The sequence below is a fragment of the Salvia hispanica genome, unplaced genomic scaffold, assembly GCF_023119035.1.
Source record: "Salvia hispanica cultivar TCC Black 2014 unplaced genomic scaffold, UniMelb_Shisp_WGS_1.0 HiC_scaffold_959, whole genome shotgun sequence".
In the NCBI taxonomy this organism is placed as follows: Eukaryota; Viridiplantae; Streptophyta; class Magnoliopsida; order Lamiales; family Lamiaceae; genus Salvia; species Salvia hispanica.
Window position 1 is genome coordinate 17,746 of NW_025952753.1, and position 16,365 is coordinate 34,110.

The 16,365-nt window shown below is 33.9% G+C and overlaps 1 protein-coding gene across 2 annotated transcripts; it reads left to right on the forward strand.

Annotated features, from left to right (window-relative positions):
* Window positions 1-1,039: 1,039 nt before the first annotated feature.
* On the forward strand, window positions 1,040-13,213 carry LOC125200422 (probable LRR receptor-like serine/threonine-protein kinase At3g47570). Of its 2 annotated transcripts, XR_007172725.1 has the most exons (5): window positions 1,040-1,162; window positions 3,167-3,310; window positions 3,573-5,557; window positions 5,653-6,132; window positions 12,988-13,213. XR_007172725.1 is itself a non-coding variant. In XM_048098063.1 (4 exons), the coding sequence occupies exons 3-4, from the start codon at window positions 4,888-4,890 to the stop codon at window positions 6,015-6,017; spliced, it is 1,035 nt and encodes a 344-aa protein (XP_047954020.1). In that variant the 5' UTR covers window positions 1,040-1,162; window positions 3,167-3,310; window positions 3,573-4,887; the 3' UTR covers window positions 6,018-6,216. The 2 variants fall into 2 exon arrangements, 1 of the variants encoding a protein (XP_047954020.1); XM_048098063.1 differs by lacking the exon at window positions 12,988-13,213 and having other exon boundaries at window positions 5,653-6,216.
* Window positions 13,214-16,365: the final 3,152 nt, after the last annotated feature.

Sequence of the window (16,365 nt, forward strand, 5' to 3'; positions counted from 1 at the left end):
ATACAATATTCAATTCTAACTATTTCATATGGTAAAAGGTGATTACATCTAAGTCCATCTCCAATCATTTACACCAAACTCAAATCCATTTTTGAGTATAGTGTATACCAAAAAGTAATTTTACTCCAATCATTTACTCCAAATTCAAACTCAAAAGAATATTCCATATTTATACTTTTTATATCTTTTCAATTATACCTACATATTTATTTAAATTACATATGAGTCCCACAATATTTTTGTCAATAATTTATGTAAATTAAATAATTATACAAAATTTTCTTATCAATATATTTGTATTAATTATAATTTATATTAAAAAAAATTACAACTTTTAAAATAAAATATACTAAACTTATTATAATAAATTCAAATATAAATTGAAACACATTTAAATATATCGCTATTACATAACACATATCACGATAAACATACAAAATAGCTAAAATTTAAAACTCCAAATTTGTGTATTGTTCCCACAAATGATCAACTAGTGCATTTCGAAGTTCTAGATGAGCACATTTATTTTATTATAATAATTTGTTGTCCTTGTTTTATTTTATTTTAGTGCATTGAGGTTTAACTTGCTTTATTAATAAAGACTTTGCTCTTGTTGTGCAACCTTCATCTATAGCTCTTTAGTAATGAATGAATCTCAGTTGAACAACTTCTAAACTATCGATACATAATCATAACGGTAAGCAATGGTAAGCAATAATAACAAGACATTTTAGCAATATTCATTCCTATTTAGTAAATATATTAGTTATTGTTTAAAAAATAACATAATTTATTATAATATTGTGTATAAAACAAATTTCCTAACATATTACTAATTCTCGTGCAAATTACTAGTATATCATGTACTAGTAAATAAATTAGCCGGCTAATTAAGTACTTTAAAATAATAGTAAGGACTATTATGCAATATTTAAAACTTTTTTGCAGTAGATACTCAATTTTGATGTTTACTTTGAATTTGGTGTTGTTTCATCAAAAACCCTAAAAATGGGGTTGGGTATGATGTATGGTTGGAGATCATTTTCAATCTCCAACTTGTCTTCCTTGATAATATTGAGTTTATATGACAACAGTCTCACAGGATGTATCCCAATTTTCCAAAATCTTCAGGAATTGTATCTCCATAACAACAACTTCAAAGGTACTTGCTTCATCAAATCAATTTTATGATATATACATTTACGGATCTCAAACAATGAGAAAATTATATCGAAAATTGAAAACTTTAATCTAGTCCGGTTAGTTCTTATATTTTTTACAAAAATATTCATCATTATAACTTTTTTTATTACTACCTCCTTCCACCAAAAATTTGTTCAATTTTTCCATTTCCGTCCGTCCCTCAAAATTTGTTCCATTTCACTTTTACCATTTTTGGTAGTGGACCTCATATTCCACTAACTCATTCTTACTCACATTTTATTATAAAACTAATATATAAAAGTAGGACCCACAATCGACTAAATTTTTCAACTCACTTTCCATTACATTTCTTAAAACCCGTGCCGGGTCAAATAAGACAAATTTTGGTGGACGGGGTAGTATTTTTATGATAACTAAACAAAAAATCAAATTTTATGTACAATTATGATACATATATATAAATGATTAAGACTAGATGAAAAATTAACCTAAAAGCTACGAACTTTTATTTAATTAATTTTTATGTTTTCCTGTTTTAGATTTTGACTAAAGTCTCTTTTTGGTCCTTAACATATGACGATTTTACGATTTGGTCCAGAACATTATCTTTTGAATTATTTGGTCCAATACATTTAAAAACGGGCCGCAATCAGTCCATTTTGGACGGTGCCGTGTAAAACTAACGGTCAACGGCTGTTTAGCCGATTTTGACCGAATTAAACATTTAATTTAGAATTTTTAATTATTTTCAAAAACAATTATTGTAATTCTAAATGCCCAAAACAGAAAGAACACTCTTGATTTCCTCTTTCTTCTCGGTTTTCCTTGAAGATTGCCGCTTGTCACTGTTCTTGGATTAATAAGGGAAACTAATTATATGTCGGCGATCAGTAAAATGCAGACGTTAGCGAGGGTCGGAGTGGTGGTGGAGGGAGGGGGGCCTGAGTGCGACGATGACGTCATCGGTGGTAGTCGAGCCGCATACCAGAGGAAAATCGACACCGCCCCCACAATTCCTCGCCGGAGCCATCAGCGAGACTTGTACCATTCTTCTCGCACGCCTCACCATTCTCTTTCAGGTTTTTACTCATTTATGAATTGCTCAACATCGTAATCCTTTTTTCAGTTGAAGAACTCATAGTAGTGTGGGTTTGAATTGAATTGGAATGAATTGTGCCTTTTTATGGTGAATTGAATCAATTGATTGTCTTGCTTTGATAGGGTTTATGTTTACCCTTTTCTTTGTTACATAATTGAGTTGAATTGAAGGATGAATCGGTTTTGCAGCTTCAAGGAATGCACTCCGATGCATCTTGGTTAGAGAAGGCAAGCATATATTTTGGGTTTTTAGAATAACAATAATTATTTTGAAAATAATTAAAAATTCTAAATTAAATGTTTAATTCGGTCAAAATCAGCTAAACAGTCGTTGACCGTTAGTTTTACACGGCACCGTCCAAAATGGACTGATTGCGGTCCGTTTTCAAATGTGTTGGACCAAATAATTCAAAAGATAATGTTCTGGACCAAAATCATAAAATCGTCATATGTTAAGGACCAAAAAGAGACTTTAGTCTTAGATTTTTAACTTGGCTATTTTTGCAATTCAATTAAGGGCAAAATAGTCTATTTACAAAAAAAAGTTATTACCATTAATAGATATTTATTTTTGTATTACCATTAATACAGAACTGCAAACCAAAGCATATGGAGGTGATTTTAATGTGATTTTTAGGTCATTTTTAGTTTATTTTAATAAGGATGATATAAAATGATCTACAAATAATCTCAAACCCAAATTCTATATAATGACCTAAAGCTGATTAATAATGACCTTTCGTATTATTGGTTAATTATTGATCATAAGATTGAAAAAGCTCATGATCGGGATTTGGCCGTAGTAAGATGGATTTTTGTTTTGATCACTTTCCGGCTACAATTAGTATTTTTCTTATAAAATGATACTTGAGCTTTGTATTAAGAATAACATCTGCTCTTGAAGGACTTATTCCTCCGAATATCTGGAAGTGCAAAAATCTTGAGATCTTGAACTTGAACTACAACAATCTCAGTGGCAACATCCCTCGTACAATTGGAAATATGAGCATGCTTAGAGAGTTGCACTTGGGTTGCAACCATTTCACAGGTATTATTATATACATGATACTTTCTTAACTATGCTCTTTCAACACTTTTTATGATAACAAAAATTCTTTATCAAATGTATCCCCATTAAGAATTATTTTTTTTATAAAAAAGTAGGCTTTTTTTCAATTTGACAAAATATCATCAATATGTGTACATGGATAGGAAGTTCTGTTTAAATTATTACTCTATGACTTAGTATGTATAATAACGTACAATTTTACATATATTTAATATTGCTATCTTGTTGACATATACCGCAGGTGAATTACCACAAGAGATTGGCACTCTGCCAATGCTTGAGACTTTCACCGTGTTTAACAATTCCTTATATGGATTGATCCCATCTTCCATATTCAACATATCAACTTTGAAGAATTTACAAGTTACATATAATGAGTTTTCAGGTACTCTTCCATCAGATTTGGGGAATTCACTTGTCACTCTTGAAAAGCTCATTTTGGGTTTTAACTTATTTAGTGGCTCAATTCCAAGCTCTATCGCCAATGCTTCCAAACTTACAAGTTTGATATTGGTTGCCAACTTATTTAGTGGCTCTATACCCCACTTCGGTGATTTGAAGTTCTTACAACTCCTTTCCCTTTCGGAAAATAATTTGAGTGGGGCAGAATTCACAACTCAGGAACTGACATCTCTCTCTTCATTAAGTAATTGTAGACAATTGAAGTACCTGGATGTAAATAGCAATCCACTAAATGGCATCCTACCTGCTTCACTAGGAAATTTTTCCTCATCTCTTGTGTTTTTTGATGTAACAAACTGCAGCATCATAGGTGACATTACTTCTGAATTAGGAAACTTAAGTAGTTTGCTAGCTCTAAGTTTAACTAGAAATCAGTTGAGTGGACTCATTCCACCAACAATTGGGAAAATGAAGCAACTCCAAAGATTTAATCTTGATGGAAATCAGTTGGTAGGATCTATCCCTAACCAACTTTGCCAAATGAATCATTTGGGGGAGTTGTACCTAAGCATGAACATGCTTGTGGGTCCCATACATGAATGCTTAGGTGATGTTAAATCCTTGAGAGTCATCTCCTTAGGTTACAACCAATTGAATTCTACCATTCCTCCTAACTTGTGGTTCTCAAGGACCTTTTGGCTTTGAGCTTGGTCTCCAATAATTTGAGTGGTCAATTGTCATCCGCGCTTGGAAATTTCAAGTTAATCTATCATTTGGACTTGTCGTCTAATCAATTTTCAGGTGATATTCCTACCTCAATTGATGATTGTCAAACACTAGAGTTTCTTAACTTATCAAATAATTTTCTTAGTGGATCCATTCCTCAATCCTTGGCAAAGGTTAAAGTTTTGGTAACATTGGATTTATCTTACAATAATCTTTCTGGATCAATACCCAAACTCTTGGAAGACCTATGTTGTCTTGAAAATTTTAATGTTTCCAACAACAAACTGGAAGGGAGAATTCCAGATGGTGGCTGCTTTGGTAACTTCAGTGCACCGTCTTTTTCTGACAACTTAGCTTTGTGTGGTCTAATAACATTTCAAGTTGCACCCTGTCCAGAAAGCCATCATAGATCATGGTTAAAGAAGCTCATGGTGTCATTAGTGATTTTAGCTGTCATTGTGGCGATTGCATTGCTTGCTTTCATACGGATGTGTAAACAGAAAAAAGTACCCCTCTTGGTTCATTTTTCAGCACAAATTACTGAATGCATAGGAATTCCTTACAATGAACTTGAACGAGGAACAAGTTCATTTAGCGAAACCAACCTACTTGGAAGAGGTAGCTTTGGTTCTGTATTCGAAGCAACACTTTCGGATGGGTTGAAAGTTGCTGTAAAAGTGTTCAACTTGGAACTACAAGGAGCAGCAAGGAGCTTTGGTGTTGAAAGTTCTATATTGAGCAGCATTCGACACAGAAATTTAGTTCGGGTTATTGGATATTGTTGTAATGTGAACTTTAAAGCATTAATTCTCACATACATGCCAAATGGGAGCTTGGATCAATGGTTGCATTCCAACAATTATAGTGTGGATCTTATACAGAGGTTGAAAATAGCAATAGACGTTGCGGCCGCCATGGAATATCTTCACCATGGCTATACATTCCCAATTGTTCACTGCGAAATAAAACCAAGCAATGTGTTGCTTGATCAAGACATGGTTGCCCATCTTGCTGATTTTGGCATTTCCAAGCTTTTCAATGGAGGCGAAACTATCCTTCAAACACAAACAATGGCAACCATCGGTTATGCAGCACCAGGTATGCATGATTCTAACCTTTTTAAATTAAATTTCATCATTTATTAATGTTTTACCTAATCCTAACTAAAAATTGAATGCATGTAATACTATTAGAGTTTGGAATAGAAGGGAAAGTTTCAATAAATGGAGATGTATATAGTTTTGGGATACTGCTGCTGGAGATGTTTACCGGAAAGAGGCCAATGGACGATATGTTCGATGAAGAAAGAAGCTTAAAACAGTGGGTAAGCGAAGCACTAGAGCAAAATACCGCAACTCAAGTGATGGCGTCTGCTTTGCTGTCAAGGGAAGATCAATATTACTCTGCCAAGGAGAAATGCATGTTATCAACATTTGAATTGGCAATGAAATGTTTAGTTGTTTCAGCAGACGAAAGGATCAGTATGATTGAAACAGCGGCCGCTCTGCACAAGATTTATGCCACATTTGTAGCGGGAACTCAATGGCGTCGTCCATGAAATTTTCCCTCCAAATCTCCACCGCATTCGGCATCATTTTGTAGCCGCAATCAGCCCATGGCTCCACCCGGTGATTCGCCTACCTCTATGCGCTAGCTACATGCCACGGCGAGAGGTAGATCTTCATCCTTATGGTGATACGATTTGAATTTGTCTTATTACTATCAGTTTCATATCTATAAAGATGACCATTATATTAGTTTGGGTGTGTTATATTGCTAACTCATCAATGCAGTGTATTAAAAATGTCACATAATGCCAACACAATATATTGAAATGTCAATAAATTATGTTTAATACATTTCGTAGATGAATTAATAGAGTAAGCAACTTAAGAAAGTTAGCAATTGATCACACTTCTATGTTAGTATAGCATGGCTATATGAGTGTGGTTATGGTTTTGGGTCGCTTTTTGTTTCCAAGTTTCACCTTAGTTAAAGTGTTTTATCTTGTAATCCGATTATTTGTGTATTTTCGATCATTCGCGGCCGCCTAAAGTGTCACATGCGACACCGTGTTAAGGGCCTTCTTCCCTTAACTGAGGCCGGCGGCGTTGCTCGGCGGCCGTTGAGGATTCCGGCGCCCTGCGTAGGGTCGGCGGAGATCGATTGGGGCTGTGCGCGGAAGTACTTCCGTCGGGCAGCAAGTAATTAAGGTTTCAAAACCTTGAGTCACACGATAGTGGAGAAATAATAATTCTTATTGATTGATTGGAGGATGGAAATAATAACAATCTATGCCCTATTTATAATACTAGAATACTATACCCTAACTTATTGAATAAGAAAACTAAGATATGGAAAGATTTGGTGAATCAAAAGATAACTAAATAATATGGATATCCATGATCGTATCAACTCCCCCGCGGTTAAAATCCGCCTTGTCCTCAAGGTAGAAACCACGAAGCAACGATGAGAGTTGAAAGCAAGCTTTGGCGAGGCATCTCCTCCTGGATCAAACACACACCGAGCAGCTGAGCGTTTCCCTTCATCACCTCCATAAAAAATCAACGAAGGCAGACCGATGTAGTCGTCCAAATTCAACGCTAACGAATGCAGACTGATGTGGTCGTCCAAATTCAACGCTAAAATGGAATGCTCTGCCACACGTCCAATGCTCAAACACGGCTTGTTTTTACGCGGAGGAATCAACCGTGCATCGACGTTGATGGTAATCGAAGATTCATGTTTGAAATGTCAGTGACATTCAAATCCACATAAACATAAGCAAGTGCTTGCAAAGTGTGCGCCCCTCCTTTCTTACCCAATCCGTCCGTATTTAATTTAAGATCATTTAGAAACAACCTTTGTTTCTCTTCCATTTCTAATTGATTGTCCTGCTTCTGTATTTCAAATTCATCCGTGTGCTCATCAACAAGGCTCTGAATCTTCATGCTCTCTCTTTTGCTTGGCTTCTCAATCAACACACTGAAATCCTTTTCTTTCGTCTCTAAATTAGATTGATGAGTATCAGCTATTATCTCTTTCTCGGTCAGCTTCGGAAATTTTTTATTGACATCTTCTTCTCTTTTGGCAGTAGAGTCACTCACTTTCTCTTGTTGATTCCACACACTATTAAGTTCTGTCAACTTATCCTCCCTCTTTTCTTCACCATCGTGCAAATGTGTTTCCCACTCCTCTTTCCTTGAGCTTGATACACCAGCCAGTGGATGATGAGTAGAGGCCAAGAATGGAGCTGACACGGGCAGCGATTGCAACGGCTGACAAGCTCTCGGTGCAGCATAGGGTGGCTGCTCAATAGTCGACGTTGTATCTGGCTGCTTTTGCGGACGATCTGATCGCAGCGGCGGTGACGGTGCAGCAGCAGCGAGCGGTGGCGCTGCTGAGCGGCAGAGACTCGGTGTTTGCCGGCAGGAGGGTTGTCGCGGCTGTTGATGTCGTGTTCGGTCAGGAGTCGTAAGTGTTCGGTCCGGCTGCCAAGGGTGATGTCCTGGTTCAATGTTTGAAATACACCCATATCCTACTCTCTTCTCAATGCCACGTGAAGAGTTCATGTCATGAGTCATAAAACAAGTGTCTTCATGAATATGTTGTCTCATATACCCAACATCAACATTCTCATCATAGGCTTGGTTGCGTCTAGGGGAACGGGCGTCCGGCGGGTCCCAGCAGGATGGCTGGCGAGTAGTATAGTCATGTTGCACGTACTGATCAACATATTGGTGAGAGAAATCTCGATAATCATTGCCATATCTCCCACGTTGGTCCCGCGTGTCGATGTATTGGTCACGAAATCTTGCCGGCGGATTGCAGCGGCGCTGATCGTACGTCGGTGGCCATGGACGGCGGAAGTCGTCATAATCCCTTTTGTCTTGGGCAGGAAACTCATAAGGAAACTCGTCAGGAGGCCGAATCCATCTTGCTGCGCGAAGTTTGGACTCATCCCATCGCCTCTCCATGTCGGTTAGTTTTGAGAGCAAGAGATCGAGCTTTGCACTGTAAACTTGTTGTCGTGACTGTTGCTGGTGGTCGAATTGCCGATGGGTGTAGTTGGATGACATGATAAGTGAGTGCTTGGGTGATCACAGAATATGGAGGGTAAAATGTGGCGGTGATGGTGGTTTGACTTCGACGCGGCGCGCGGGAATCCTTCCCGTCGGGCGTTGCAAAAGTAGAGTTGTCCGGCGGCTAGAGCTCGGCGGACAGGCGGGACTCGACAACCTAAGCAGTTGCTGTGTGCGGAGTCTTTTCCGTCAGGCAGCGGTGTAGCTTCGGTTTGAGATGGTGGGAGGGTGAGATCACGATGAAAGCACCAGTTGTTAAGGGCCTTCTTCCCTTAACTGAGGCCGGCGGCGTTGCTCGGCGGCCGTTGAGGATTCCGGCGCCCTGCGTAGGGTCGGCGGAGATCGATTGGGGCTGTACGCGGAAGTACTTCCGTCGGGCAGCAAGTAATTAAGGTTTCACAACCTTGAGTCACACGATAGTGGAGAAATAATAATTCTTATTGATTGATTGGAGGATGGAAATAATAACAATCTATGCCCTTATTTATAATACTAGAATACTATACCCTAACTTATTGAATAAGAAAACTAAGATATGAAAAGATTTGGTGAATCAAAAGATAACTAAATAATATGGATATCCATGATATAGAGGATCGTATCAACCCGACCAACTGCTTGCGCGCCCAAAACGTCCTTGCTCGACTCCTCGTATCTTCCCGGAAAAGCTTGGCAATTAACTCCTGAAATTTAAATAAATGCGCGATTACTTTCTGTAATTAATGTTCTCAAATTAAATATTCCGGACTTAGGATGATTTTACCAATTAATTTTTTCGGGAATAAGTCCCGAATAAATCAATTATTATCAGCCCAAGATCTTTATAAATTAAATTTCTTTTTATTAATCTGGCCCAGAAATTAATAAAGTTGGCCCAAAGGATTGGAAGCCCAAAATTGAATTAAAACTCCCATTTAATCAATCAATAGGGAAATGCCACGTGGCCACATTACGGCCAGCCATAAAATTGGTTTAGCAGAAAAAACTCGGTGCATTCATTATATCCGGTTCAACTCTAATTTCTTTTGACTTTTATGACCTTGTAAGTTGGCTGCATAAAAATTCCCACCCATTTTTTCACTCCTTTCTCCTGCCAACCTCCCAACAAATAGGCGCTTCTTTTTCCACTTTCCTTCCCTTTCCTTGTCACGAAAATTCGCACCTCGAAGAAATTTCTGGCCGATGCAGTGATGACGAGGAAGTTTTGAGTCGTGTCATGACGTTTTTTTTTTTGTTATCGCTTTTGATTTTTTGGATTTTCGGTAAAAAAATAGATTTTGTAAAATTTTTATGTGAAACTATCGATTGCTACATACATTTGTTTAGTTTCAGTAAAAAATTTGGATAGATTTATGATAGGATATGAAGAAGAGATATCAGATATGTATTAGTGTGTGCATACTATGATAAATTAGAATGTGTATAAAGATAAATTAAATCATACAGTATATAAAATTATCCCCAATAGGTCAATTGGATATAAGAGTTAGTTAAATAATTCGATTAAAATTCCAAATTTAATCTAGGGTCAAAGATCAGTTAAAGTCATTTATTGTATTAAATTAGTCAAATAATCGATTGAGTTATTGAATTAAGTATAGGACATTTTTAAAGTCAATTACCAGTTAAATCTAAATTTTTGTTGCATTAATCTTATCATTCAATAACTGGTTTAATTGAGTAATATTTGTTGCATTAATCTACATTCAATTAACTGGTTTAATTGAATAATATATCAAACTATTAGATCATATTGAATAAAAAATCAAACTCCCCAATTAGTCTTGGGTATATTTGGGTATATGATTTAGTTAAATCATTGAATTAAAATCCCAAATTTAATATAGAATCAAGTATCAATTAAAATCATTAATTGTATCAAATAAATTTCACTTTCGATTGAGTTATTGAATTGAGTGTAAGATAAATTGAAAAGCCAAGTACTCGTATAAATCTAAAATTTGAATTGATTAGTCTAATTGAATTCAATATCAAACTAGATATCCGATGATACATATCCAATTGAATCAAGTGTAAATTATTCTCAGTTAGTCAATTGGATATATATCAATCTAGATATCCCGAATTTATACTAGGATCAAAGATCAATTTAAATTATTAATTATATAAAAAATGATCTAATATCCAATTAAGTCATTTAAATCGTTGCATTAATCTTAACATTCAAATTGATTAGTTAATTGAATCAATGATCAAACTAGACATCCTATTGTATCCATTAGATATAAGATAAATTAAATCAAATATATAACTATTCAAATTAGTCAAAAATGGATATTAATATTTAGCTAAATTATTATTAGCTTTGTTAGTTTTGTTTTATATATTTAGTTTGATTCTAATACGTTTTAAAATATTATTGATATTTTAATTTTATAAAATTCATGTAAATCAAAGTTCAATTTTAATTTTAATTTTAATTTTATCCAATTGAATCAAGTGTAAATTATTCTCTGTTAGTCAATTGGATATGTTATTTAGTTAAATTATTCCATTGTAATTTAAAATCCCGATTCTATACTAGGATCAAAGATCAATTTAAATTAGTAATTATATCAAAATGATCTAATATCCAATTAAGTCATTTAAATTGTTGCATTAATCTTACCATTCAAATTGATTAGTTAATTGAATCGATGATCAAACTAGACATCCTATTCACCTATTGTATCCATTAGATATAAGATAAATTAAATCAAATATATAACTATCCAAATTAGTCAAAATGGATATTAATAATTAGCTAAATTATTTTTAGCGTTAGTTTTGTAATATATATTTAGTTTGATTCTAATATGTTTCAAAATATTATTGATATTTTAATTTTATAAAATTCTTGAAAATCAAAGTTCAATTTATCCGTTTTCTCTATAACTACAAAAAAGAAAAGAATAAAACATCAAAACTAAAAATCCTAATAACACTTTAAAATATATTAAAATCAAACTAAATATATAAAATAAAGCAAAAGGTTTTAACGATGCATCAAACGAGGGTGATACTCATACAAATTGCTCACATAGAGTATATAGAATATCATTTCTTTTGATTAATTAAATCAAAGATCAAACTAGATGTCCAGTTGGGGGAGTGTTATATTGCTAAATCAGGTATTGTCAATTTAAAGTATTTTTAAAATCCTCAAATATTCAATTTAATTTCATAACAATCGAAGTTCTAAATTAATTAATAATTTCTCAATCGAATTATAAATCAAATATCCAACTTCTAAATCATGACAAAGTCCATCAATTTCACGAGATTGACTACACCTCCAATTTTAATCTCCGTGAATCTAAAACCAATTCCTTCTTTTATTAGGTGTGAATGCATAGTAAAAAACCCATTAATGCACATATGAGAGTATTTCAAGTTGTGAATTATAGCCATAAAAATTCCTAATTAGTACTATTAAGAATCCCATATTTGTACTTATAAGACTACTCAAATGTAAATTAAGAATACTATCTGTATTTTCGATTGCTTTAGTTTATCATTTTAGTTATGAACGATTTTCTTTGTTGGTATATGTTAATATACTATTGTACCATAGTTAAGCATTATATTTATATACATATTTTTAATTTATAAATAGATTTCTTAATTCTGTAATTTAATTTCATGGTATTTATTAATATTACAAATATTTAGGAGAAAATTCTGTCAAATAATTTAGGATTATTGTTCTTAGTCATGTTGTTGTACACAGGAGCTTACTAATTTCATGGAACAAATTTCATTAAAATATTACTGTATGATACATTCAGACTATATGATAAATAACATTAATCGATTGGGCATTTAAAAAGAACTCAGTTAATTAGTGTTTGTTTTGATTCAAATTCCAATTAAAGGCTATTAAATAGGAAGTTGTTGTTAATGCTAACTTTATTTCAAATTTTGAAATAGTATACAGATTCCCTCCCGGTCTGAAATTTTGAGATGAGAATTAATAACCAAAAATAAGGCAAAGGATACATAAGTAATTTTAAGCCATCCACTAACTATAACTAATATTTTATTGATTAATGTACACTTAAATTTACTAATTTAACTTTATGTGGCCGGCTATAATGTGGCCATTTAGCATCATTCTAATCAATAACAGTATCAATCATCTCCCTTCTATGATTACCAAATTATTGAAGAATAGACTGTGGTTGGATATTACCTAGTTAGCAATTTCTCCTATGATTGCTTGTTTCTCACTTGAACCTATTGTTATGGTTTGTGTTATTGTGTATGTAACTTCTTGTGATAGTAGATTGTGTGAGATTGTGATTTGTGAGTGATGGAAAAAGTCGAGTAGTGTATAATTAAAATAATGTGGAAAGTAAATGACAATAATTGGGATTTATGTGGATTAAATGGCTTAATTGCCAATTATGGAAATTAAATTGGTTTGACTGTGTGGTTAAATTACAGGATTAAAAGCAGATTCAGAATTCTGCTTTGGATCGATTCTGGCTCTGGATCGGAGAGGTTCAGAAAAGAATATTTAGGTTTAAGGATTTTAACTGTGTTCCATCTGTCTTAATTGTTTAGGACCAAATTATAATTTAATTGTTGTAATTAAATCAGGCCCAGAGACTTATAGAATTAATTAATTCTTGGACTTTTATGCTTGGGAAGGAAGGCCCAAGTGTAATTACTCACGTTATATTCTTTTTATATTAAAGTCCAAATTTCATCGCCTCTTTCCCGTACAAACTAAATCGCACGAAGTTAATTACTTGAGTATTAATTTTAAAAAAACACAATCGCGTGCCAAAATGCACTTCCACTTAAGATTCAACAACGATATCAACTTCTACCCACATCATCGATAAGTCAAGTCATCTCCAATTGCATCTCATGTTGAAAGTGATAAACTGACACTTATCAAACATGAAAGACACACAAATGAAAGGGGAAAACTCCAGCTCAGCTCTCTCTTACTTCAACACTCACCACTTGAATCTGTTGAGACTGATTGGATTTTCTCGGAGCAGTCGGGGAAGCATCTGAATTGGGAGAATCGGTACAACATAGCCCTCGGTACAGCGAGAGGGATCACGTACCTCCATGAGGAATGCCGGGATTGCATCGTTCACTGCGATATCAAGCCGGAGAACATCCTCTTAGACGAGAACTACTGCGCAAAGGTTTCTGATTTCGGCCTTGCAAAGCTCGTTAACCCAAAGGATCACCGGTATAGAGCCCTAACTAGCGTGAGAGGCACGCGAGGCTACTTGGCTCCAGAGTGGCTCGCCAACCTCACCGGGAATGGTGTTTGAAATGGAATAGGACTGGAACAATTAAATCGGGAAAAGAAGGCATTGTAATTATCGTTATACAGCTATATATGTGTAGTTCTTTTTTTCTTGAATAAGTTTGTCATATTGTGTAACATAAGACTATTATTATTATTATTATTATTATTATTATTATTATTATTATTACTAGTCTTATCACCCGTGCGATGCTCGGGCCAAATTTTTTTCCCAACTACACATTCTCAATATATCGATATAAATGAGAAATAATAAAAATAATTTATTATAATAATAAAGCTGTTCAAAAACGTATAATACTACTGGCTATAAGTCTCATGTTTTAGTATTTAACTTTTGTTAACCCTCTGCCCTACTCAAATATCTTTTATAATTATATTTAAATTATTTAATTGAATATAATCATTATATTAATAATCTTTTTCTTCTCATCCATAATATTAAATCATACATATATACACCATGAAGTAAATGTAGCAATTGTAACAGTCATACAATCATACATAATTACAAATATACTACATCCCTATACTAGTACGTACTCCTACTATTAAAAGGATTATTCGTTGAAGTATTATTCAGCCGTTAACTTTGACATTCTCATTAAAATATTTTGTTGCATGCTCCCAAGTCCCAATAACAATTCATTGTCTACTATTTCCAATTTTCAGTCTGCCCTATTCATCTCTATCTTTTTAATTATATTATAATTAATGTATGAACAGATTTTTTTTTCATCTTTCTATGATAATATACTTTGGCAAGCCAAATGCATTATTAATGCTAGCTTGCCGTACTAATTTCTCTTCTACAACTAATTTCAAATATTAATTGATATTAACAGATATTTTTCCATGTAATCTGCGTTAGGAGGATGGACTTATTATTAATGCTAATTTGCCAACATATAAGTATAAATAAAATAGTTCATAGTATATATTCATTTGAAATTTTTGTTTCCAGCACTTCAATATTAAACTTACATATCAGTTATCACATTTAGTGGAATTCATTTAATAAATTTCGTTACTCCTGCCCCTATTTAACTCTTTAAACATTATGAAATAGAACATTGACCTATTAACAAATCTATTTCATATTCAAATAAGACTTTGGGAAGACAAATCGATAATTACCACCACCTGCAGCTTTTTTTTTTATGTAAAAGCAGATTTTTGTTTTTGTTTTTAAATTAAATATGTCTTTTTGTAGCTTCTTTTCACGATATACCATGTATTATTAATAGGTTCGGTTTCCTACGTGGTGTAATGAATTTTTTAATCTATGCTTGAGTTTAGGAAATCATACAGTGCATTCTCAGAAAAGTATAACCAAAGTTTTCCTGCATTTTACCCTCTCTCTCAATAAATTTTAGTCACTTCTTTTTTTATTTATTTTTAAAAAATTATAATAAATCTATATTATTCTAACTTTTATTATACTCCCTCCGTCCCAGATAATTTGTCTCAATTCCTTTTTCACACTCGTTTTGTAAAAATAATAATAAATAGGTAAAGTATAGATAAAGTAAAATAAGAGAAAGAATAATGTAGGTAAGACTATTCTCTACATTATTCTCTTTTGTATTTTACTTTCTCTCCACTTTAACTATTTATTATTATTTTTGCAAAATGAGTGTGAAAAAGTAACTGGAACGAATTATCTGGGACGGAGGGAGTACTATTTATTCTCTTATAATTATTTATTAAGATTTTTCAAAAATGAGTGTAAAAAAGAAGTATCCTCAATGACAATCATATTATTTTTAACACAACTATCCTTTTCTATAGATTATAAGATAAGAAAAGAGAAAGAAAGATGAATAGTCATGACATACGTTTAAAATCAAGATAATAATTACACAAGTTCCCATCATTCGGTAACCAAAACCCCTCCATCCCTCCCTAACCTCGTTTTATGCCATTTGGTTGCTGCTCGATGCTCAATCAAGCTAATGACCATTGAGGTCGAGCATTGATCTGACAATTGCAAATTTTGCATCTCGGAATATTGAGCATTGAACTATTACTTGACAAAAGATGCTCAGTCGTGCTTACCGAGTATGCTCAATCAAGCGTTTAAGCATCGAACTTCGTGCTTACCGAGTATACTCATACAACGTTTCAATATTCAAATTTAAAAATACCAAAAAAAAAATATTGCTACTATAAAAAGTGAGAGAAGAAGCCCTAATTCTTATTCACACAACGCAACAGCTTCTTCCACCATGTTTAAAGTTAAACGCATTCCATTTCCACCATTAACGGAGCGAAATTTCTTCAAAAACCTACCATCAAATCTCACCACCAACATCCTCTCACGCCTCCCTCTCCGGACCATTTCAATCAGCAAATGCGTCTGCAAACCATGGCTCTATCTCCTCCAATCTGCCGATTTCGCCAAATCCAAAATCAAAACCCCACCCGCCCTAGCTCAATTGAATCCCTTGACGAACTCAACTCACTGCACCGTTTTCCAATTCAAAGACGAAGACGAAGCCGATGTCGAGAGCCACACACTTCGCTTCCGC